The sequence below is a fragment of the Elaeis guineensis genome, chromosome 8 (assembly GCF_000442705.2).
Source record: "Elaeis guineensis isolate ETL-2024a chromosome 8, EG11, whole genome shotgun sequence".
NCBI classification, from domain to species: Eukaryota; Viridiplantae; Streptophyta; class Magnoliopsida; order Arecales; family Arecaceae; genus Elaeis; species Elaeis guineensis.
The window spans coordinates 102,068,449-102,094,321 of NC_026000.2; the positions used below are offsets into that span (position 1 = coordinate 102,068,449).

The 25,873-nt window shown below is 39.2% G+C and overlaps 1 protein-coding gene across 3 annotated transcripts; it reads right to left on the minus strand.

Moving 5' to 3' along the window:
- Positions 1-15,465: 15,465 nt before the first annotated feature.
- On the minus strand, positions 15,466-21,492 carry LOC105034996 (OVARIAN TUMOR DOMAIN-containing deubiquitinating enzyme 4). Of its 3 annotated transcripts, XM_073261989.1 has the most exons (6): positions 18,419-21,492; positions 17,615-17,736; positions 17,272-17,312; positions 16,550-16,666; positions 16,298-16,462; positions 15,466-15,804 (listed from the first exon to the last, which is right to left on the minus strand). In XM_073261989.1, the coding sequence occupies exons 1-6, from the start codon at positions 18,420-18,422 to the stop codon at positions 15,789-15,791; spliced, it is 465 nt and encodes a 154-aa protein (XP_073118090.1). In that variant the 5' UTR covers positions 18,423-21,492; the 3' UTR covers positions 15,466-15,788. The 3 variants fall into 3 exon arrangements, 2 of the variants coding, with proteins under 2 accessions (XP_073118090.1, XP_073118089.1); XR_012143407.1 differs by lacking the exon at positions 18,419-21,492 and having other exon boundaries at positions 16,225-16,462; positions 16,568-16,666; positions 17,615-17,776; XM_073261988.1 differs by lacking the exon at positions 18,419-21,492 and having other exon boundaries at positions 16,568-16,666; positions 17,615-17,776.
- Positions 21,493-25,873: the final 4,381 nt, after the last annotated feature.

The window sequence follows — 25,873 nt, forward strand, 5'->3', positions numbered from 1 at the left end:
TCGTTACAAGTCCATGCCAAAAAGGGAGAGATATGCAGACCTGAAAGGAATCTTGATTCAAAGCATGTCGTTCGTATTTACAAGTTTTTCAAATCTCAGAGTTGTAGAAGGTCTGCTTCCTGTCAAGGCCCTCCAGAGACGAAGTTGATGATCCCAATTGGAGGCTGATCTCCGAGCTGCTCTTCCCCCCTTGGCGGCTCAGGTTGCGGCAGGGCCTTTGGCCGATCTTCTCTATCCTCAGGTCGGCGCTGAATGAACCTATCGAGCTGACCTCATCTGATGAGCTCCTCGATCTCATCCCAGAGTTGAATGCATTCCTCCGTGTCGTGGCCGTGGTCACGATGGTAGAGGCAGAACTTGTTAAGATTGCACTTCCCGGAGTGCGTGCGCATCCTCTCGGGCCTTGGGAGCTACGCTCTGACCTCCATCAGCACCTGAGTTTTCGATGCGTTGAGGGGGGCATAGCTGCAAAATCTTCTCGGGGGAGAGCCCCGCCAAGCCCGACGCTCCGGGCTTCCCTGCCTGCATGCCCGGGGAAGAGTCTGAGCGCGCTTGTGCCCGGGAGGAGTTCGAGAGCGTGGTCGAGCTTCTCTCGGCCCTTTTTCGACTGTGGGCTTACTCGAGTCTCCCACCTGCCGCTCTCTCGTGATCTCCTCATCCTTCATTTTGAAGGCCTCTTCCGCTCGGATGTACCCTTCAGCCCGAGCCAACAGATCAGCAAAATCTCTGGGGTACTTCTTTTTCAGGAAGAATAAAAGGTCATTCTTCTGAAGGCCGCCTTTCAGAGTGGGTCCGCAATGGAAGCTCAGATGAAGGCTCACGGTGGGGAATCCGGCACGGACCGCTCATGGTAGAAACTTGGAACTAGATCGTTTGCAGCAGAAACTCGGAGCGGGTTGCTTGCGGTAGGAGCTCGGGATGAGGCTACCTGCAGTCGAAGTCGAGGGTGAAGTCCGACTCCCGTAGGAGTCCGGATGAAGTCTACCTGCGATCGGAGCCGGGGACGAAGTCCGGCTCCCGTAGGAGTCCGGATGAAGTCTACCTACAGTAGAAGTCGGAGACGAAGTCCGGCTCCCGTAAGAGTCCGGATGAAGTCTACCTGCAGTAGAAGTCGGGGATGAAGTCCAGCTCCCGTAGGAGCCGGATGAAGTCTACCTGCAGTAGAAGTCAGAGACGAAGTCCGGCTCCCGTAGGAGTCTGGATGAAGTCTACCTGCAGTAGAAGTCAGGGACGAAGTCTGGCTCCCGTAGGAGCCCGGATGAAGTCTACCTGCAGTAGAAGTCAGAGATGAAGTCCGGCTCCCGTAGGAGTCCGGATGAAGTCTACCTGTAGTTGGAGTCGGGGACGAAGTCCGGCTCCTGTAAGAGTCCAGATGGAGTCTACCTGCGGTAGAAGTCAGAGACAAAGTCTGACTCCCGTAGGAGTCCGGATGAAGTCTATCTGCAGTAGAAGTCGGGGACGAAGTCTGGCTCCCGTAAGAGTTCGGATGAAATCTACCTGCAGTAGAAGTCGGGGACGAAGTCTGGCTCCCGTAGGAGCCTGGATGAAGTCTACCTGCAGTAGAAGTCAGAGATGAAGTCCGGCTCCCGTAGGAGTCCAGATGAAGTCTACCTGTAGTTGGAGTTGGGGATGAAGTCCGGCTCCCGTAAGAGTCCGGATGGAGTCTACCTGCGGTAGAGGTCAAAGATGAAGTCCGGCTCCCGTAGGAGTCCAGATGAAGTCTATCTGCAGTAGAAGTCGGGGATGAAGTCTGGCTCCCGTAAGAGTCCGGATGAAGTCTACCTGCAGTAGAAGTCGGGGACGAAGTCCGGCTCCCGTAGGAGCCCGGATGAAGTCTACCTGTAGTAGAAGTCAGAGACGAAGTCCGACTTCCGTAGGAGTCCGGATGAAGTCTATCTGCAGTAGAAGTCGGAGACGAAGTCCGGCTCCCGTAAGAGTCCGGATGAAGTCTACCTGCAATAGAAGTCAGAGACGAAGTCCGGCTCCCGTAGGAGTCCGGATGAAGTCTATCTGCAGTAGAAGTCGGGGATGAAGTCCGGCTCCCGTAAGAGTCCGGATGGAGTCTACCTGCGGTAGAAGTCAGAGACGAAGTCCGGCTCCCGTAGGAGTCCGGATGAAGTCTATCTGCAGTAAAAGTCGGGGATGAAGTCCGGCTCCCGTAAGAGTCCGGATGAAGACCAGAAGGTGGTGGACCACCGCCGGGACTTGGGTGAAGTCCGTCTGTCATGGAGAATCCGACCTACACCGATGGCAGTTTATCCATCGGCAGAACTTGGGAACGTTATGGAGGCTCGGCCGTCGGAGAGGCTCGGGAAGACGCCGCCGAAGGCCGGACGTCGGTAGAACCCCCGGAGGGTCACTCCTGACGTGAACTTCGGCTGAGGGGGTATTTTATACCCAACAAGTTTCATTTCAAATTTATGCACTTGATCATGCTCATCCTCAACCAGCCTCGGAACAAACTTGACAAGCTCCGTAAACTTAGCTTTATATTCTGCAACTGTCATAGTTCTTTATTTCAGATAAATAAATTTCTATTCTTTCTAAATCCTTACACTTCAAAGAAAATATTGATCATAAAATACTCTCCGTAATCTCTCCTAGGTGAGTCGCTCCTCTTCTTGCTTATACTTATATTACAATCTTTGATACCAACTGAATGCTTCATCTTGTAATAAATATGCTGCATGCTGAATCTTTTCATTATCGCGACATTCTGGGACAACGAACACTTTTTTCATCTCCATAATCTAATTATTAGCTTCCAAAAGTTTAGTAGTTCCCTTGAAGGCCGATGGAGCAAGCTTTTTAAATTCCACGATATTATTTTGTTGCACCAGCTGCTCTCCATGACCATATTGTTGTGGTATATCTGATGTGTCTATTGCTGTTCAAGCAATTGTTGCTGCTTCTATATCACACCAAAGTTTGCATTAATAGAGCCATGTCTGGTTCCTATGCATTGTCGGAGTAATTCAGATAGGATCAACGGCTCAATCCTGCTGGGGGGTGCCACTAATCGATTGGAGAGTACCACCCTCCTGTTGGTTCGATGTCCTCTAACAGCACCTCGAGCAACTCTCTTTATCCGATGTGAAGCCATCTTAACGAGCTTCTTAAAATTTTCTTTTTAAACCTAATATCTAAAAATATTTAATCATAATTATTTTTGAAATAAAAATCTTAAATCTTCATAAGGCTGGCTATTCGATAGTTAATGGTCAAGATCCCTTCACCAGGATCAATCAAAGTTATTAGAGGGTCTTTCTAAGAATCCATAAAATCTTAGAAGAGAAAGACCATCTCGAGAGAGGCACTTTAGAAAGAGAAACTTTTAGAGATAGAAAGTGATATTTTTTCTAAAGAGAGAAAATATAGAGAGATACTAAAGAGAAATGATTCCAAAGAGAAAGAGAGAGAGAGGGAAGAGAAAAATTCTTTCTCTCTCTTCTTTTTTTTTTTCTTTCCCTCTTTTTTTTTCTTTTTTTCTTTTTCTTTTCCTCTCTTTCTTTTTCCTTCTTTCTTTTTGTAGCCTCTTCAGCAAAATAGGAGACCATGTGGTCCCTTTGTTCATCAGATCAAAGGCCATGGCTAGCTCGACGGTGCCCGATAGCTACTAGGGCTACTATGGTGCAGCCCAAGAAACCTAGATCGATAATTGGTAGTGATCTCTGGTGTTGGAAAACTCCAAAAAAAAAAGGATAGAAGCAAGGGGGAAAACAGGGGATCTTTCCTATTTAAATGTTTTGACAAAGCCAATGGCTGGCAGGGTTGTCTAATGCTATGAAAAGAAGGGGAAAAGAGAGAAGAACCAGAGCCAAGGCTTATCTTAGGCTTCGGTGAACTCTCCACGTCAAATTTTCGATGAAAACAATAATGACTTCTAAGAAGGAACTCCGGTGATCCCCTTCGAATTGGCCTTTGTTGCCCAGCTATGCAACCCAAGAGGGGGGGGTGAATTGGGTTTCTAAAAATTTTAAGCCCAACAGATTACTTATGAGGAACAAAACAAAGACTTTAAATCAATATTAATTACCTAAAGCAGTATTGCAAGGATATAATAAAGAAATAAGATAAAGCGATAAAGCACACCACAAACACAAGGATTTATAGTGGTTCGGTGCTAACCTTGCACCTACATCCACTCCCCAAGATCCTACTTGGGAATTTCAATCCACTATCCTTTGTATTCAACCTGAATACAAAACGTCGGAAACTCCGACACTAGCTATCCCAAGCTAGATCACTTATTTCCCGGGTACAAGTAAACCCAAAACACTCCGATTTCAGGTTCGATCAACCTTTCCTTGTTTTGGAAATCCTCCAAAAACAAGAACAAAAACTCACAAAGAGTTAGAAAATTTTGAGCACAGATTAATATAATAACAGCTCCTTAAATGAGCGAATATAACAATAAAAGCTTTACTCAAATGAAGAACCCCTTTTTCGGATTTTCTCAAAGTGGATGAACGCTTGAATGCTTGAGAAGAGGTTGATTGTTGATTGAAGATCTCTTGAAAGCTTTGAACGATCTCTAGATCAAGGTTGAAACACTAGGTGTGAAGGATTCTCTCCTTGAAAGCTCTTGCATTTCTCTTTCACACTCTCTCTGGTATATTGTGGATCCTCTCTCTTTTTCTTTTTGGATTTTTCGTTGATCTCAAGCTTTTTTGTGCAAATTTTGGATCCTCTCTTCTATTCTTCTCTCTTTGATCTGCCGATTGATCTTCTTCTGTTTTCTCTCCAATTTGATCTGCTATTTAAACTGTAATTTCTTTCACCATTTTAAGCATTTTGTAGCATTAGAAGCAAGAGAAAATAATTTAGGTAGATAAAGAGCCGTTAGAGCAATTTTAGGAAGCATAAATGGCAATTAAAACGAGCAAAAAAATAGCCGTTGCTGATATTTTCCGTCGCAGGGGTCGACTCATGAGTCGACTCATGCATCAGGAGTCGACTCATGAGTCGACTTCTGTTGCACAGACCAGAAGGTCTGATTTTTGGATTTTTCGGCTCAAATCAGCAGAGGTCGACTCATGAGTCGACTCATGCCTTGTGGGTCGACTCATGAGTCGACTCACAGGTTGTGCCAAGTCAAAAATCCAGCGTGCCATGAAAATTTTTTGCGTGCCAATCAGCTCACAGTGCCATGAGTTGACTCATGAGTCGACTCATGCACTTCAAACCTTCATAACTTCAAAAATATAAGTCCAAATATAATAAAATTTTCACCAATAGTTTACAAATCATTTGTTCTATCAAATGATACTATCAAATCAGAATTTTAGTAAAATTATGATTTTGCCCTTGAAGAGCATAAGGACTTTTTCATTTTAAAATTATTTGTATCCCTTCAATCTGCTTTGTAATCATCAAAATCAATCTAGGAGCAACAATCTCCCCCTTTTTGATGATGATAAAATATTTGAACAAAAATATTTATGTTAATGCATTAATTTCAAAAGAATCCATTATAGGTGTATATGCTTGAAAAGAGTATGATTCTTTTGGCATGTAATATAAATGCAAAAATAGTTTGTCTATTTTTTTAAAGATTTGAAAAGGGTATTAGATCATTTTGAGTTTAAGATATATCAGAGCAAGAGAAGATAAATAACTTTTGCAATGTATCAGAGCAAGAAAAATAATTTTTACAATGATATCAGAAAAGATTTTACAATATATCAGAGCAAGAAAATTTTATAATATATCAGAGAAAATTTCACACTGTATTAGAGCAAATGTCAGAGAAAATTTCACACTGTATCAGAGAAATGTTATAATATATCAGAGAAACTTTCACACTGTATCAGATTAAATTTTATCATGTATCAGAGCAAGTTAAAAGAAATTTTAGGGTGTATCAGAGTAAATCAAATTTCTTAAGTTGTATCAAGGTAAATAAAATTTCAAAAGATGTATCAGAGCAAGTTTGAATTTTAAAATATATCAGAGCATAAAAAAAATACTTATTTGCATTGTACTTATGATTTTGCTTTTGATGGATGGCTTTTTGTTTAAGTTCTGTCTGATACCAAATTTCGATACCAAATTTTTCAAAGTTTTGTTTAATTTCTCCAATATTTGTTTCCCAATATATTTTTTAATCTTCCAATTTTTGTTTAATTTCTCAAGTTTGGTTTAATCTTTCAATTTTTGTTTTTGTTTAATTTCTCCAGTTTGGTTTAATCTTTCAATCTTTGTTTTTCTTTAATTTCTCCCCCTTTTTCTCATAATTTAGGGTTTTGCCTTTTTTTAATTTCAATTTTTTTTTTTTTTTTTGTTTAATTTCTCCCCCTTTTTGATATCATCAAACATAGTTAACTCTTCCTTTTTCTAAACATTCTTTAATTTCTTCCCCTTTAGAGTTTTTCACAGATGTTTGCTCCCCCTTAATATAGCAATTATCAACAGCAAACAACAACAAGGAAAAGACAATATTTCCACAAGAAGAAAATATATAACCAAAATATGATCGATATCATTACAAAGAGGTAGAAATATAGGTAAAAGATGATTCCATTAATATCATAATTATTTCAATACATAAAATTCAACCAACTAAATGTCAATACATGGCCCCAAGGTATAGATCCTAGAACAAGACACTAACACCTAGGATCTAGTAAAGATCAAGATAAGTCAATGATCGGAGTCATCAGATATAGGGTGAGGAGATGATGGATCAGAAGTGCGTCCTCTACCCTGTCTGCCTCTGCCACGAGCAGGAGAGCGAGATGAACTGGGTGGCTGAGAACGCTGAGATGCTAGGGACTGAACAGAAAGGGTGAGTCTAATAGAATCAAGTACGTTCAGTGCTCTAGAAATAGATTGAAGTAGAGCAGTGAACTGGGTGGTAGCATGCTCACTCGATCCTCGGATCTCTTTCCTCAGTAATTCATATCCACCTTCTAGTGCTCCTCTGAGCCTGCCAGCCTCTGCAGTGAGGTCTGTGACCTCAATAGTAGACTCCTGTGGCTGGGGATGGGCCAATGCAAGGACTTGCCCCTGCAAGTCAAGAACTCTGCCAGTAAGTCTCCAGACTGTGTCCTCAAGCTGCTGGATCCTGATGGACTGATCTGATATCATCTGAAACATAGTGGAGATGTGGGGAGTAATGGTCTGATCAGAAGAGGTAGCTCCAGGTGCAAAAGAAGTACTACCCCACTGGCTAGACAGCAAAGAAGCCACACGCTGTGAAATATGCTCGATCTGATCGTCAGCCAGTCTGAACTCTGAATGAGGTGCTCTGCTCTCTGACTGATACACTGGTGTGGGCATCCTAGTAAACTCAGAAGGGCCAGCCTCAGTATCAGGAATGAACTGGGTATCTGGTGATACTTCCCTGAAGTCATGTACAGGAGAAGATGGACCTTCTTCTTCTACTCTGCCTTCAGTTCTGTCTTCAGCTCTTTCCTCAGCTCTCTCCTCAGTTCTTTCTTCAGAGCCCTTGATCCAACCACCAATAGTCTTTGTAATTCCCATTCGGTGCAGGCTGTGTTGGTTGAAAGTGTCCACATGTGAGAGTTTGGTAGGTGTCTCCCCCTCACAGCTAACTCCAAACCTCCTAAATACTCTAGTAAGGGCCATACCATAAGGCAAGTGTGCCTTGGATCTGTTCAAAGTTTCTCTCATGGCCTCTATCATAAGTGCAGGGAGGTTTAGGGGGGTCTGAGTGATGATATGAAACATGACACATACATCTCTGCCAGATAGTAGATCATGCCTACCACTCCTAGGAAAGAAGAGTTTTGTTACAATCTGATGCAGGACCCTCATCTCAATGGATAATAGCTTTGCTTCCAATTTGTTTAAACTTCCTGAAAAAGCTTCTCCTAAGATAATTCTGATCCCTTCTTCTTTAATTGGGAGTTCCATATATGAGTATCCTTCACTAGGCAACTAAAGTATATCTCCCAATATCCTAGAATCCAAGCATATGTCAATTCCCTTTACAATGATAAGTTTTTAGAGTGATAAATCTGAGCTTTTGGGACCAGGATGGATGTTGAAAATTGAGCTCTAATCAATTCTTTGAAAATTGAGAAATTTTAGGCAAATGGATCTAGAATTCCTAGATTTCTCCTAATTTCACAGAATCTATCCTCACTAAGGGCCTTTGTAAAGATATCGGCTAATTGATTTTCAGTGCAAACATATTCAAGAATTAATTTTTGTTTTGAACATGTTCTCTTATAAAATGATGTCTTATTTCAATATGTTTGGATCTTGAGTGTTGTATTGGATTTTTAGATAGATTTATGGCACTTGTATTATCACATTTTATTGGTGTTTCATTAAGTTTGATTCCAAAATCTTCGAGTTGTTGCTTAATCCACAAGATTTGAGCACAACAACTTCAGGCTGCAATGTATTCGGCCTCAGCCGTAGACAGTGCCACCGAATTTTGTTTCTTGCTAAACCATGAGATTAGGTTAACTCCAAGAAATTGACAAGTTCCACTTGTACTTTTTTTATCTAATTTACATCCAGCAAAATCAGCATCTGAATATCCTAACAAATTAATTTGTGAGTCCTTAGAGTACCATAACCCTATAGTTTGTGTACCATTTAAGTATCTAAGGATTCTTTTAACAGCATTCAAATGAGATTCCTTAGGATTAGATTGATATCTAGCACATAAGCAAACACTAAACATGATAACAGGCCTACTTGCAGTTAGATATAATAATGAGCCAATCATACCCCTATAGTATTTTAAGTCTACGCTTTTACCTTCATCATCCTTGTCAAGCTTACTTGAGGGACTCATTGGTGTGCCAATTGGTTTGCAGTTCTCCATTCCAAATCTTTTGAGTAGTTCCTTGGTGTACTTGCTTTGGGTGATGGAGATTCCCTCTTTTGATTGTTTGATTTGGAGTCCGAGGAAGAAGGTGAGTTCTCCCATCATGCTCATCTCGAACTCTCCCTGCATAAGCTTAGCAAAGTCTTGACAAAGGGATTCATTAGTAGACCCAAAAATTATGTCATCAACATAAATTTGTATAATTAGCATATCATTTTGGTTTCTTTTAATAAATAGGGTTGTATCTACATTGCCTCTTGAGAAACCATTATTTAGTAGAAATTTGCTTAGCCTTTCATACCATGCTCTAGGTGCTTATTTTAGACCATATAAAGCTTTATTTAATCTAAAGACATGATTGGGAAAAGCATGATTTTCAAATTCAGGGGGTTGTTCTACATATACTTCTTCAGAAATATATTCATTTAAAAATGCACTTTTAACATCCATTTGAAATAGTTTGAATTTCATAAAGCAAGCATAAGCAAGTAGAAGTCTAATGGCTTCTAATCTAGCAACAGGTGCAAAGGTTTCATCAAAATCAATTCCTTCTTCTTGATTATATCCCTTAGCAACCAGTCTTGCTTTATTTCTAATTACATTTCCATGCTCATCTAATTTGTTTCTAAAGACCCATTTTGTGCCAATTATTGAATAATCTTTAGGTCTTGTTACTAAGGTCCAAACATTATTTCTTTCAAATTGATTAAGTTCTTCTTGCATAGCATTAATCCAGTTATGATCATTTTCAGCTTCTTCAAAAGTTTTAGGTTCAAGTTGAGATACAAATGCACAATGATTAAGTACATCTCTAAGTGAAGAACGGGTTTTTACCCCATGCATAGGGTCACCAATAATTAACTCCTTAGGGTGGTTGTGAACAAACCTCCATTCCTTGGGTAGGTCATTTGTACCTTGAGGTTGTTCTTGAGTTTCTTCACCTTTTTCATTTTATTTGTCTTCTTGATCCTTGTCTTCTGGAGTTGCTGAGTCTTTCAGAGTGATCTCCTTTATACCTTCTATTAGTGGATCTGCATCATCAACACCCTCATTCTTCCTTGAAGGAAGATCGTTAGATTCATCAAAACAACATGTATGGACTCCTCAACTACTAAAGTTCTTTTGTTGAATACTCTAAATATTTTACTAGTGGAGGAGTAACCTAGAAAGATTGCTTCATCTGATTTTGCATCAAATTTACCAAGTTTTTCTTTGCCATTATTTAATACAAAACATCGGCAACCAAAAACATGAAAATATGCAATATTTGGTTTTCTTCCTTTCCAAAGTTCATAGGGGGTTTTCTTTAAAAATTGTCTAATTAAAGCACGATTTAAAATGTAACATGCTGTGTTAATAGCTTCTGCCCAAAAATATCTTGGAAGGTTGCTTTCACAGAGCATGGTACGGGCCATTTCTTCTAAGGTTCTGTTTTTCCGTTCAACTACCCCATTCTGTTGGGGTGTCCTAGGAGCAGAGAAGTTATGGCCAATTCCATTTTCATCACAAAAATTTTCAAAGTCATGATTTTCAAATTCTGTTCCATGATCACTTCTAATATTTTGAATTGAAAACCCTTTTTCATTAGTGACTTTTCGATGAAATTTCGTGAAAATTTGAAAAGTTTCATTTTTGTGAGCTAAAAAAAAAACCCAAGTAAAACGAGAGTAATCATCTATTATTACAAATCCATATCGTTTTTCTCCTAGACTAGTGGTTCTAGTTGGTCCAAATAAATCCATATGTAAGAGCTCTAAAGGTCTAGAAGTTGAAATAGTATTTTTGGATTTAAATGATACTCTAGTTTGTTTACCTAATTGGCATGCATCACAAATTCTATTTTTTCAAAGTTCAGTTTTGGCAAACCGAGAACTAAATCCTTTTTAATTAATTTTGAGAGAGAATGCATGCTAATGTGTGCAAGTCTACGATGCCACAGCCAACTAGTCTCATTTATTTTAGCATTTAAGGAAACTAGGCATTGCATGTCTAATTTAGTTAAATCATTCAAGTCTACCATATAAACATTACCATGCCTATGTCCTATAAATTTAATGCCATCGTTAATAGGACTCGTCATAATGCAAATAGATGATTCAAAACTTACTTTATATCCTTTATCACAGAATTGACTAATGCTAAGTAAGTTATGCTTTAAACCTTTAACTAATAAAACATTCTCAATGTATTTGGAGGGAGTGATACCAATGTTACCTATCCCGATGATCTTTCCTTTGCCATTATCTCCAAAGGTGACCATCCCTCCATCCTTAGCATCAAGCGTGATGAATTATGATTCATCACCAGTCATGTGTCTCGAGCATCCGCTGTCAAGATATCATTTCCTGTTTCCTTCTTGGGATGCTAGACACACCTGCAAGCAAAGGTCACATTTCTGTCTTAGGTACCCAAGCTTTCTTGGGTCCTTTCAGGTTAGTCAGAATGGTTCCTTTTGGAACCCATATTTTCTTTGTGTTTGCATATTTGTTAATAAGACATGTGTATGATTTATGTCCTATTCTTCCACATTTAAAACAAGTAATATTTGTAGACTTGTTACTTGAATAATTTACATAAATATCCTTCAGAAATTTTTGTTTCTTCAGGGGTTTATAACCAAGTCCAGCCTTATCATATATAGCTTTCTGATTTTCAAGGATCATATTTAGTTTGTTTGAACTTAAGGTGAACTTATCTACTATAGATTTCAGCTTGTTCATTTCATCCTTTAAGTTTTGATTTTTTGAATCAAGGTGAATTTTTCAATTGAAAGATTTTCAGCTTGTTTCACTAAGGACTGATTTTCCAATTTCAGCTCTTTGTTTTTCTTCCCTAGTTTCTTTAATTCATCAATTGAATCATAGAATGCTTCATGCAATTCTTCAAAAGTAAATTCACTAGTGGATTCAGAAGTTACCTCATTTTCATGTGCCATCAGGCACAGATTGGCTTGTTCTGTTGAGGTTTCCTCGTCGGAGCTTGAGTCATCACTCGCACTCCAGGTCGCCATCATTGCCTTCTTTTTGAACTTCTTTGGACCTTTCTTCAATTGTGGACATTCGGATCTAAAATGTCCTGGCTTCTTGCACTCGTAGCATATAGGGGGTTGATCTTTCTCCTTTTCTTTGCTTTGATCCCCTTTTGTGAATTTCTTTCTCATCCCCTGTTTCCTTTTTCTTAAAAACTTCTTAAATTTCCGGGTGATGAGAGCCATCTCTTCATCCTGTTCTTCATCTTCAGAGTCATCCGTTTCATAATCAGGCGAAGTTGTGGATTTGAGGGCAATTGTTCTTTTCTTTTTGACTTCATCCTCTTGATGTTGCTTCATGCTAAGTTCATGAGTCATCAAGGATCCAAGAAGCTCTTCTAGAGGTAGAGTGTTCAAGTCCTTTGCTTCTTGGATGGCAGTCACCTTTGCTTCCCAAGTTCTTGGCAGTGACCTGAGAATCTTCCTTACAAGTTCACTGTTAGTATAAGATTTGCCAAGACTCTTTAAACCATTGATTATATCAGTAAAATGAGTAAACATAGCAGTTATGGACTCATCATGCTCTATTTTGAACAATTCATATTTATGTACAAGCATGTTTATTTTAGACTCTTTTACTTGATTTGTTCCCTCATGGGTTACTTCTAACCTATCCCATATTTCTTTAGCAGATGCACAAGTAGAAATGCGATTAAATTCACTTGCATCTAGTGCACAATAAAGGACATTCATGGCTTTGGCATTTAATTGTGCCAATTTCTTGTCAACCTCATCCCATTCTTTTTCGGGTTTGGTTGACTCCTCACCATCTATAATCTTGGTGGGTGTGTGAGGACCGTTCACTATGATACTCCACATATCATAGTCGAGTGTTTGTATGAATATCTTCATCCGAGCTTTCCAATAAGTGTAATTAGACCCATTAAAAAGTGAAGGTCGGTTTGTAGATTGCCCCTCGGCTAGAGAAGTACCGACATGGGTTGCCATAGATCTTTGGCTCTTTGATTGTTAGATCAAAGAAGGGCTAGAGCACCGGCTCTGATACCACTTGTTGCCCAGCTATGCAACCCAAGAGGGGGGTGAATTGGGTTTCTAAAAATTTTAAGCCCAACAGATTACTTATGAGGAACAAAATAAAGACTTTAAATCAATATTAATTACCTAAAGCAGTATTGCAAGGATATAATAAAGAAATAAGATAAAGCGATAAAGCACACCACAAACACAAGAATTTATAGTGGTTCGGTGCTAACCTTGCACCTACATCCACTCCCCAAGATCCTACTTGGGAATTTCAATCCACTATCCTTTGTATTCAACCCGAATACAAAACGTCGGAAACTCCGACACTAGCTATCCCAAGCTAGATCACTTGTTTCCCGGATACAAGTAAACCCAAAACACTCCGATTTCAGGTTCGGATCAACCTTTCCTTGTTTTGAAAATCCTCCAAAAACAAGAACAAAAACTCACAAAGAGTTAGAAAATTTTGAGCACAGATTAATACAATAACAGCTCCTTAAATGAGCGAATATAACAATAAAAGCTTTACTCAAATGAAGAACCCCTTTTTCGGATTTTCTCAAAGTGGATGAACGCTTGAATGCTTGAGAAGAGGTTGATTATTGATTGAAGATCTCTTGAAAGCTTTGAACGATCTCTAGATCAAGGTTGAAACACTAGGCGTGAAGGATTCTCTCCTTGAAAGCTCTTGCATTTCTCTTTCACACTCTCTCTGGTATATTGTGGATCCTCTCTCTTTTTCTTTTTGGATTTTTCGTTGATCTCAAGCTTTTTCGTGCAAATTTTGGATCCTCTCTTCTGTTCTTCTCTCTTTGATCTGCCGATTGATCTTCTTCTATTTTCTCTCCAATTTGATCTGCTATTTAAACTGCAATTTCTTTCACCATTTTAAGTATTTTGTAGCATTAGAAGCAAGAGAAAACAATTTAGTTAGATAAAGAGCCGTTAGAGCAATTTTAGGAAGCATAAATGGCAATTAAAACGGGCAAAAAAAATAGCCGTTGCTGATATTTCCCGTCGCAGGGGTCGACTCATGAGTCGACTCATGCATCAGGAGTCGACTCATGAGTCGACTTCTTTGCACAGACCAGAAGGTCTGATTTCTGGATTTTTCGGCTCAAATCAGCAGAGGTCGACTCATGAGTCGACTCATGCCTTGTGGGTCGACTCATGACTCACAGGTCGTGCCAAGTCAAAAATCCAGCGTGCCATAGAAATTTTTTGCGTGCCAATCAGCTCACAGTGCCATGAGTTGACTCATGAGTCGACTCATGCACTTCAAACCTTCATAACTTCAACTTCATAACTTCAAAAATATAAGTCCAAATATAATGAAATTTTCACCAATAGTTTACAAATCATTTGTTCTATCAAATGATACTATCAAATCAGAATTTTAGTGAAATTACGATTTTGCCCTTGAAGAGCATAAGGACTTTTTCATTTTAAAATTATTTGTATCCCTTCAATCTGCTTTGTAATCATCAAAATCAATCTAGGAGCAACAGCCTTGGATCTTGATGGGAAGAAGAAGAAAGACCTCTCCCCTCTAAATAGGGCTAGAGGGGAGTTTGACTCCACCCCGATGGTGATTTCTGACTCCAATCGGGAGTCGTTTGGGAAGAAGAAAAATTCTTTTTTTTTTTTTTTTTTTGATACTTCAAGATGCATAAGGGTGGGATATTATAGGAAAAGAGTTAGAGCCACTCCAACTCCTTTGGATGCGTCATTCCAAAATTTTCGATCTAATTTTTTGAAATTAAACGATTGTGATTATCTTATCCAACCTATGGCTAACTGCTCTCGGCAATTATGTGATTTAAAGAGTGTGAAAGTTTCCGATCAACTTTTTCGAATACGACGATCAAAATAAGAGTTGGAGAGAACATGCATTGCCAACTTCCCACACGTAATATTGAAAATAGAAGCCGACAGCAAATGCACAAATCGACAACTGATGTAGGGATCAATGTCTGAAGCTTGAATCAATGTCTGATGCATGAAGACGGTTAACGATAATGGTTAATGGCTCATGCATAGGTCAGAACTTATATCCAAGCCAACCCCTGGGTCGGTCGGAATCAAAGTTTGCTAATGTCTGTCAAAGTTTGCTAATGTCTGTGGTTTGGATACCAAAGATTCTTTCCGTAACATATATTTTATCAAAAATTTAAAATAACTAAAAATTAATTAAATCTATTTTAAGATATAACAGAAACTCTCGGGAACAGTTGTAAGGCGCCACCTTCGCGACTCCAAGGGGTTTCTTTTCCCGTTTTCACTTCCCGTTCGAAGACCACGTGTTATGCCAAAAAAAAAAAGAGAGAGAGAGAGAGAGAGACCACACGCAGAAGTTATTCTATGGCGTGCGGCTATTACCCATGCAGCCAAACTTCCGAACGTTTCTGCAACTGTTTATTATTTATTCGGATGAACACTCTTTTATTGAAAAACCAAAAAGAATGCGCGTTACATGTGCACGTTCTAGAGGTAGGAAATTGTGCAGTGATCATCATGACAAATAATAGGTTTTTTCTTTTAAAATACCCACTTCAAGTACTTGGTTTTAGAAAATTTTTTTGGTAAAAATTTTAGAATATTTCAAAACTTAGTGAACAAGGCACAACTTTTGCACAAGACAATCCGATAAAAAAAATAATGGTTTTTTTGCCAGAACAAATTTAACAACACCATCATGACTTGCAATAACCAGCACAAAAGCAATCGTAATGCAGTTCACTCAAATTGAGTGATTCACGACCAACCACTGACAATGGAAATCCATTGACTCATTATTTCATACCATATGAGGTAGAAGCATGATGATCATGTTCAATAAATTAGATTAGAACAAACAGCCGAGTATGAGTTTTTAAGTGAATTTTCTTATGCAGATTTCTGCAACTAGTCGCTGACTTTACGAGTAGCATAAGCTGCAAACCCATTGAGTCCTGCTGTGTCCGTAGCTGCTTATCTTTTCACATACCTGCCAAAGTCCAATAGTCCATAAGAAACTTCTCAATTTAGTCGAAAAGAATAACATAATGGGAAGTTTCTCTCACCACACTATACAAAAGAAAAGATAAGTCACTCCATATTACTTTCAATATATGTATCTAGCTGCAAAGTAGGTTAATGTGCATTTTAGTTCATGCAAGTCTGACAATGTTCAGCAATATCAATATGCCATCTAACTGTCCCTGATTTATGCTTTACTTTTCTTTTCTTTTCTTTTCATTTAAGTATTGTCTATCTCACATGCAACAAATTATGCATAAACAGAAGGAAAAGGAAACTTCAGAAGAGACATTTATTTAGAATTGAATTTCACATGTCAAGATGGAAAGTGTCCGCAGAAATATGATCACTTATGTAATGTCACAAGTCACCGACCACAACCATCAACCTTTTAAATATGAGAGTACTGCTGACTTCTAACCAAGTCAAACCCAACATCAAGCTCGATTCACAAATCTTACGATTTCAACTTTGTTCTTCCAAGAGGTATCTGCAAAGCATCATAATGCCCACAGCCATGATAAAGCACACGAATTGGATCTTCCTTGCCATACTCCTGACCATACTCTGCTATAATTTGAAGGCTATCAGAAATTCTACCATGCATGTAAACAGTTATTGGCATCCTGAAAAAACATTTATTTCATTAGAAACTTTGGAAAGCTGTAGAGACCCTAATGCAAAAGGCGTTAAGAGGCAATTCAGGACTTCACTGCAGAAATGTTACAAACCGAAGAACATGTGAACACATGAGCAGCTCAGGCTCTCCTCCCCACATATGAGGCTTTCTGATCTGGGTAACATATGTATCAAAATCACCTTCAAGAAACCTACAAGCATGACAAAATTATATGGCAAAATAATTACAAATGTCATGAAGAGACCAGACATTAGGTTGATACTGCAACAATACAAGTTGGTTTGGAACAGAGGCGGATGAGGTGATAATGCAAATAGAAGACTATCTTCTCTTTCAGAAAACTGTAAGTTGACACAGAACCTAATAAGTCTGACAATATTTTCATCCACCTATTTCCATACTATTCTCTTTTCTTCTAGAAATCCAAAGATCAGACCACTTTCTTAAAAAAGGCTAAAAGGTTTGACATTTTTCAAGAGAATGAGAAAAAAAGGTCAAAGCCAACCTTGACTTCATCAACCACCCTTAGCATTTTGAGTCTGTCTGCTATTCTAAGTCGTTTTGTTTCTTCTTTCCCATCCAGAACTTTAAGCTCTTCCTCATGCAAGTGCTACAAGAAATCCATGTGGTCTAGAAAGTTTTGACTAAGTTTCTTGACAAATTAAAACATAACCTGGCATTGTTACAATCTATCATGAAGAACTCTCTTTTTATCAGTTGAGATGTGCTAGGTTGTGTAAAAGATCTAGTTGTATGAGGCATCAGAATAGAACAATCAAAATAACAAAAGCTGACCACTCGGTGTCTGATCGCCTTCTCATAAATTCATCTGCCACCTACTCACACAGAAAATGCAATTATCAGAGGAAAATGCTATTGACTCAGAATTTAGAAAAAAGGATATGCAAAATTGCATTATAAACAATTGCAAGTTATATAGGTAATGCAATGCAAAACATAATTAAACTGGACAGCCTATATGGATTGGGCATAAGGGAGATAAAGCATGGATATCAAGAAAGAAACCAAATAGTTTATTTGAAATGCATAATTTACTTGGGTGTTCTCATATAAACATGGGATGGGTCAGACATCATGATCTACTGGTAGAAGGAAAAAATAAAGGCCGGTTGATTACTTTTAGTCTTAGTTCATCTGCTAGTTCTTTCTGAAGGCTTTCACTTGGAGATGGTTTTCCTTCTCTCAGATAGGCACCATGAGCCACAGATCTGAACAAGCATCTTCCATCCCCAGGTATTCCTGAAACATAAAATGATGAAATCATGCCTATTGATAAAGTAATGGTGAAACATAGGAAATCGGAAGTAATGCGCTAAGATGATGATTTGCTGGATAAATGTGTAGGGTATGGCCATAGAAGAAACAATACAATTCTAAAATTTCAAAACACTGTTCTAGAGCAAAAAGACGTCATGTCTAAACTAGCAAAGAATTAGGACCAATATAGTTGCTCAAGCATTTATTCAGTCATGAATTTTATAATTATACATACCAGCCAATAATGTAGAGTGAACTTTGTCAATCGCTCAATTTAGCATCCTAGAATCCCTATCAAATGGATAGACATATATAAACATAATACAAATCTCTGACTGGGCATCAAGCTTGCTTTTATAATCAAAAAATGGACTCAGTTAAATTGACCTATAGCTTTGTTGTTATTTGTTATAACTAGTATGCATCAAATCAACATAAGTTACTAAATTAGTAGACCTTGACATGTGCACTGCATATTATCAGATCAGATGTTAATTTTGGGATTTCTAATATTTTAAGATATGTATCCTTCTTTTTTGATACAGTCACCTTATTTAATTGGGAGATGGGAGTTCGACTTTTTTTTTTTCAAAAGAGATAAGATAGGGCTTTAAAAGAAAGGTAAAAATAAATGACCAGAATCCTAGAAGTGTAGTTGAAATACCCATCTCTTCTTTCCATGTGCTAGTCTGTTGAGAATGGGGATAGCCAGCTTTTTAAGACACGTCTTTCTTCTTTTCTGCATGCTAATTCAGCTTTCTAAGATACATGCTTTTCCTCAATTTTGCATGTGAATTTTTCAGGATCTGAGGTATCCTATTTCCCAAGATGTGGTACGGCCTAAAATTGACCTGCTTATCATAGGCCGACATGTGGCATAGCAGGAGGCCATATTCAATGGCACTCTTATTCCAGGCTGATCTAGATAAAAGAAACCTAGTCTTCTACTCAGACTCAAACTTTGAAGAGTCCAACCCTAGTGGGACAATGATTCCACATCAATAAAAGAAAGCCCAAGGTATCAGGTTTGCATCTCAGATTGTTCCACACCACTTTTCTCCTCTCTTTTCTATTGTTCCCCAAAGCCCTGTCTGACTTAAACATTGAAGGCCCCTTGGCCGGATCAGCTCCAGCAAAATTCATTGTTCTTTTGTCCTAAGTGCAGGTTGACCAATGCTTTCCAGACCTCCACCATCGTCAAACCAGATGTTAGCAGTAATAGATTGGAATGGTTTGTGGGAAACAAGAATATATTCTATCTTTTTCCTTTACTAGATCTTAGCATTTTCAACAACAGTCTCACTATCAACACGTTTGCAAGCACCTCAACAATCAACTCTTCCATGACTACCCCGGGCGTCATTTTTTCTCGGCACAGGATGTGCATCTTAGGAGACTATGATGGAATCACTGGCTCACAAGTACCCATGTTGTTTGTGATGTGAGCATCGTGTGCACAGGATGTGCGACCGTGCTTTCCACTGCCCTGGCTGAACCCATCACTGCCGCAACCACAGCGGTGTCCACCACTCCAAGCTGCCTCAACGTTCACCGATGCAAGATCATCAAGAGCACCAATCAGGGAACCCTTCTTAATCTTCATGTGTCTCACCCTACGTATCAATGCCACCCCAACCACCAGAGGCCCTCTGCCCCTTGTCGAAGCCTTGAAACTCCCTCATGACCATGCCGATGCTGTGGAGCGCAGCATCGGCAATGATCACCCCCACAAATTTCTTCTTGGTTCGCAGTTGATCATGGCCTACATCACCGTCCTTAGCCACCTCGTTGTTTTTGCTCCTTCCTGTCACCGGTGATTCTTCACCATCCAAGCTTGACTGGGCCAAAGCCACATGCCCACCAAGATCTGCCTTTCCCATCTCCATTTGCCACTTTCCACCATCTCTGATGTGAAGAACGACAGCCTCTAGACCTCCTCTTGTTGCGGCCCCGCAAGCGGCCATCACCTCCATCGCTGTCTTTGCACTCTCCATCAGCTGCCGCCAAGCCGAGGTCCCACCATTGTGCTAGGGCTTCAGGCTCGAAGCCCTGCATAGGGGAAAGCTTCAACATGTTCAGATTTGATCAAATCCAACATACTTTAGCAATGACCCAAATCGCAGACCTAGTAACAAGGCCCTAGGGACCTGAGTTCATATACAAATCCGAACTGGAATCGGCTCTGGTTGGGTTAATAGCTGAGTCAACAAGCCACATCATCGGGCTAGTTAGCACCATGCCAATAACCATCATACCATGTCATCCTGCCAAGTCATCAAACATGTCAGCTACCATGCCAGCTTCAACACGGCATTATGCTATGTTATCGGCCACATTAGCTATCAAATTATCAAGGTTGCCTTGTTGGCGTGGCCCAAATACATTGACCAGACCAGCCAAACCAGTTTGCTTTCTTTGATCGCTTGGTTCGCCCATTTTTGAACTAGTTTTGGACTGGTTCAGACTAGTTTCCATGTTTGCAAGTGTGCTCTTTTCATTTTCGGCATTGTTTGCCCTAATGCTGCCTTTATAATTCATATTTTGCATCTATTTCCTTGATTCATCATCGCATATTTGCAATTATGGATAAATTTGATGCCCCTCTTCCAATTTTTATCATTTTAGATATATCCAACTAAGCCACATTGACCAGACCAGCCAAACCAGTTTGCTTTCTTTGATCGCTTGGTTCACCCATTTTTGAACTAGTTTTGGACCGGTTTAGACTAGTTTCCTATATTTTCAAGTGTGCTCTTTTCATTTTCTGCATTGTTTGCCCTAATTCTGCCTCTATAATTCATATTTTGCATCTATTTGCTCGGTTCATCATCGCATACTTGCAATTATGGATAAATTTGATGCCACTCTTCCAATTTTTACCATTTTAGATGAATGCAACACATCAACTAGCTCCACTATATCTGCCAAGCTTATTGACTTGGGTTTGAAACCCAAGCGAGAACAACAAGATGATGATAGCCGGACCAAGTTTCAAAGTATCTCACAGGTTTCAAATAGGCATACACACGTATGCCATGTGTGAATTGAATACTCATTAAACTAACCACTTTTGAATCATTTTAAATGCATGAGACATAGATTTCACCGCTCAACTCTTCTCCAAATGATGTGCAAATATCCCTAGGGATTCAAGTCTTCAAGATCATACCATAAAAGCCACCCTCTAGAGTGTAGGAACTACAGGACACCTAACCTAACATGGGAACCATGCATGGACCACCGCCCTCGAATCATAAGTGGTGGCTTAACACAAGTTGAGGTTAAATCCCAACTACAGCTAAGTCAAACAACAATGCTATGCCCAACCTCACCCGTTACAAGCAAAATCAACCGACGTTGGAAAATCTGGCTTCAGCTAAACTCGAATTATAGGTGGTCCTATCTGACATAGCTAGCTCGATAGAAAACTAGTAGAGGGAAGACAATCCTAGCTATGGTTAGATCGGGTGAAAGTGGGAACCCAACCTAATCAATCATGAGTTAAAGCTTGTTAAAGGAGGAAGTCCTAGCTACAGCTAGGTTGGATGAAAATGGCAGCTGGGTCTGATCGATCACAAGCTAAAGCCAGCCAAAGATTAAAAATCCTAACTATAGCTAGGTCGGACGGAAATATCAGCCTAGCCTAATCAGTCGCAAGCTAAAGCCAGAATAAAAAGAAAAATCCTTATTATGGCTAGGTTAGACGAAAGTAGCAACCCAATCTAATCAATCGTGAGCTAAAGCCAACCAAACGAGGAAGTCCTAGTTCAACCTTGACATGGACATCAATCAACAACTTGTCAGAACTTAGCATGAGGGCAAGATCCGAACTTAACACAAGGGCAAAGGCAATGGGAGATTGACTTCATGTAACTACAACTTTCTGACGCCAACCTCAAAAAGACTACAACCTAAGCAACAAACCAAAAGCATTTGGACAAATTCTTTACTCCATTATAAGCATTAATGAAAATTTAATTTAACTCTCATTAATTGACTTTTTATATGTAGAAAAGGTCGGGATCCATCCAAACACAAAGGCAACTCCGACCATGAAGGAAAGTGTTGACCCCTGGATTGATTTTGATGATAATAAAAGCATTTGAGTATAAATTGTTAAGCTACTAACATTGTTTATGAGGATGTGGAGTTTCAAATTCCAAATGCTCATAATTTTCAAGTGTTCCCCATCATCTAAATGAAGAACCACCACCCAGATTCTAGTGAAGAAAATCTACATTAAACACACCCTTCAAGGAGTTTTAATGATGATTAAATCAAGTGAAGAAGGCAAGTCTAGTGTAGAAATCAAATTGGAGAAGAAAGACTAATAAACAACCCTTGACATGCTTGGCATGCCAACTGAATCGATCCCGTGAAAATCTGAGCCGATCCAGTCTCAGTGAAAACAAAAGACAGAAAACAATATTTCTGAAGCCAGGAGACTTAGTCGACCTAGTATTCAAGTGAGCCAACCCAGTGAAGAACTTAGTTGACTCAGTCAGAAAATTAGCTGACCAAGTCTCGGAAGACAGCAAAAGATAGAAAGCCATTTTTCAGAATCCAAGGGATTTAGTCGATTAAGATCTCAAGTGAACCGACCCAATGAGCAACTTAGCCAACTCAATCAGAATTGGGTGTTTCTTCTTTATTATTCTCATTCCACTACACATTTTATATTTGAACTCATTAAGCACTTAAGTATTATGATCTGCATAATTATCATTTAAATTTTAAAATATCCAATTCACCCCCCTCTTGGGTAGCCATCCTTGAGCAATAGAAAGACCTGGATACTTTCAAGTGCGAAGACAATTCCGACCGTGAAGGAAATGCCTAGTCCATTTAGACATGAAAGCGGTTCTGGCCACTAAAAAAAGACCTAGATCCATCTACCCCAAAAATGCAACTCCGACATGTAGAAAAGACTTGAATCTGTCCCGACGCAAGGTGGCTCCAGCCATATAGAAAAGCTAGGATCTATCTAGGCACAAAAGCGGCTCAGATCGTACAAAAAAGATCTGGATATGTCCAAGCATTCAAGCAGCTCCAATCATACCAAAAAAAATCTCAATTGACGGCAACTCTTGCAACATACATAAAAGAGGGAAAAAGCAAAACTCCCGAAGGGCCCAGGTTCGAAAACTGGCCTTAAGCCAAACTCTTGTGACTCGGCCACATAAGGATGGGAATGAAGGGTAAAAAGTCAAAGAGCAGACCTTAATGGCTCTTAGGTCGAAAAGCCTAAGAAACCAACCTTAATAGCTCCCAGCATAAGAAGCCGACCCCAATAGCTATTGGAACAAAAAGAGTTCTATGGCCTTAACCAATCAAGATTTGCATGCCTGATCACATTCCCAACTTGTAACTTTAAAAGATGGGTGAAACAAGATAAGCCCAAAGCTGCCTATAGTTGGCTCATCTAACTACTTCACCCAAGCCAGGAAAAATAGCTCAGATTCAGTAGTGGGGAGCATATGACATGGTCTAAAATTACACCTGCCTATCATAGGCCGACACATGGCATAGTAGGATGCCAACTTCAGTAGGACTCTTATTCCCATACTGATTAAATAAGAGAAGCGATATGGCCAACTTCATTAAGAGTCTTCCACTCGGACTTTGAAGAGTCCAACCTTAGTGGAACAAAGACTCCACATCAATAAATTAGGGCCCAATGTACCAAGTTTGCATCTCAAATTATTCCACATCCTCTTGTTTTTTTTCTTTTTAGCTATTCCCAAAGCCCTATATGACTTAAGCACTAGAGGACCCCGGTCGGATCAGCTCTGGTGAACTCTGTTGTTCTTCGTTTTACCTATATGCAGACGGAATATTGCTCCCCAACCTCCACCATCATCAGATCATATTTTGGCAGCCATAATATGCATTCCCCTCCCCCTCCCCCACCCCTTCTTCTTTTTCCATACTTCTCATGCAGCTTATTTCTCATGTGAAAACTCATATGTGTGAGACAATTAAACATCCAAACATATGGTCACTCAAGAGTCTACAATACATATAGTAAGAGATTTGATACATAAGTTTCCAAAAGACAACCTAGTAATAGACCTAGCCTATCACATGAGTGATAGCCCATATGCCTCATAAAATACCAAAAGGGAATCCACAAGAAAAGTTAGGAAACTTTTTCGTGGAAAACAATCAAGGCCCTAAAAAGAAGAATGAGAGGATAGTTTTGCCTTAGAGAAGACCTTAATTGGGCACAAATGTTAGGTTTAAGAAAAATTATTCATGATGATGTTGGATCCACATAAATGCTCAATCCTCTTCAATCTAATTATAGCAAAGCTCTTTTCCTAAAAAGAAAATGGTATTGCGAAAAATTGACAAGCAAAATCTGCATAAATCCCCTTTGAGATAACCAAACAGAGTATCTATCCACAATCTGTCAAAGATAGCAAAATAGGGCCTTTTTGGCACACTTTTATTTTTTATTTTTTAAAAAAATCACAAAAATTGAGGAGAAAAAACAATTTTCATGCTATTGTTTTTATTTTCAAGTCATTTTTCATTATTTTCAGAAAAATAAAAGTAGAAAATTCTTACTTTCATTATTTTCAAAACAAGAAACTCATATTTTTTACCACAATCACTAATACCACCACCATCGCCACCATTCCACCACCACCATAGTTGTTGCCACTACCACCACCATTATCGCTGCAATCATTGCCACCATAATCGCTATCATTGTTATCTCTACCACCATCATTGCCACCACTGCCACTACCATAACTGTTGCCAACACCACCCTAACCACCTCCACCAAACTGTTGCTGCTACCACAGCCTCTACCACACCAATGCCATCATCATTACCACCACCACATTGTCGATGCCCCACTAATGCAGCATAGAATGTAGCCAATAAATATTACGACCAATTGGACCATACCAAGCTTCGAAGGAGCTATTACATTCATTGATGAAGACTTTGACAAGCAAATATTTGATTTTGTTTCAATTCTATAAGCAAGCATGCAACTGAACGAGATTTTGAGATTTTTGTTTGATTTTCTATAAATTTTCCATTGGAGATAGCATCAAATTTCTGCCTTGTTTATATATTTGCTTTAGAATAATTCCGGCATGTTTCCTTTATGTTCGGTCCTAATTCGAGAATTAAAGCTAGTACAAAATCATACATGAAATAGGACTCAATAATAAAGAAACATGTTCCAATTAATCTATTGCATATACACAAACCTAGCTAAAATTAGATAATGCTTTCAATGGAAAATTTATAGGAAAATCTAATGAAAACCTCTAAATCCTGCTTGCTCGCACACGCACTTATAAGATGAAAATTAAATTAAATATTTGCTTCTCGAAGTCTTTGCCCGCAAATCTACTAGTTCCTACAAAGCTTGCCACGATCTAGCTAGTCACTGTACTTGCTAGCTACACCCTATACTGCCTTATCCACCATTATTGCCATGACCACCATATTGCTAGTACCCTCATTACCATGGCCACCACTACTACAAGCTTCATTGTCTCCACCACTACCATCATTGCCTCATCGACCATCATCATATTCATGTTTTTTAAAATAATGGACTATACCAAACATACATTTCTAAAATTTAGTAATAAAATAGAAATAAAATTTCTATTTTTCTATTTTCAAAATAAGAAAAGTGAAAGTGATGCCAAACAAAACCTTAGCTAGGGCATATTATTGGAGGCACCTTCTCATGTTGCAGCTAGCATCAATATGCCCTTCCTAGTAGGGTATATTTGTTGAAAGTAAAAATCATAAGCATGTTCATTGAAGCTGTTGGATGCATATCAAGTCAAATGTTTGAAACAATTCTTAGCGGACACCAAGTAGAGAAATATGGACTTGTTATGAAAAGAGGATCAGAAAGATGGTTAAAAAAATGATGGATCCCATACCTAGTTTTTTTGAAAGTGAAGGTAAAACAAATAGCGCCAAGAGGTGGTATTCTTTTCCATGCCAAATTACTAAGTGGAGGTAATCTAAGATTGTCATTGCTTAACAGAAATGCCTCCGCTTTCTTTATTGAAGCAAACAGATGCCCCCTTTTAATATTGTCAATCCCATAATAGTCCCAACTCAAAATATAACACCA

What these genes read in the sequence shown, in the direction of transcription:
- LOC105034996 (XM_073261988.1), bottom strand. Translation starts at nt 17,761, where the DNA reads ATGATTTCATCATTTTATGTTTCAGGAATACCTGGGGATGGAAGATGC. An exon ending in CAGATGAACTAAGACTAAAA is followed by an intron (nt 17,313 to 17,614) that starts GTAATCAACCGG and finishes CTGTGTGAGTAG; the next exon opens with GTGGCAGATGAATTTATGAG. An exon ending in ATGTGTTCACATGTTCTTCG is followed by an intron (nt 16,463 to 16,567) that starts GTTTGTAACATT and finishes ATGTTTTTTCAG; the next exon opens with GATGCCAATAACTGTTTACA.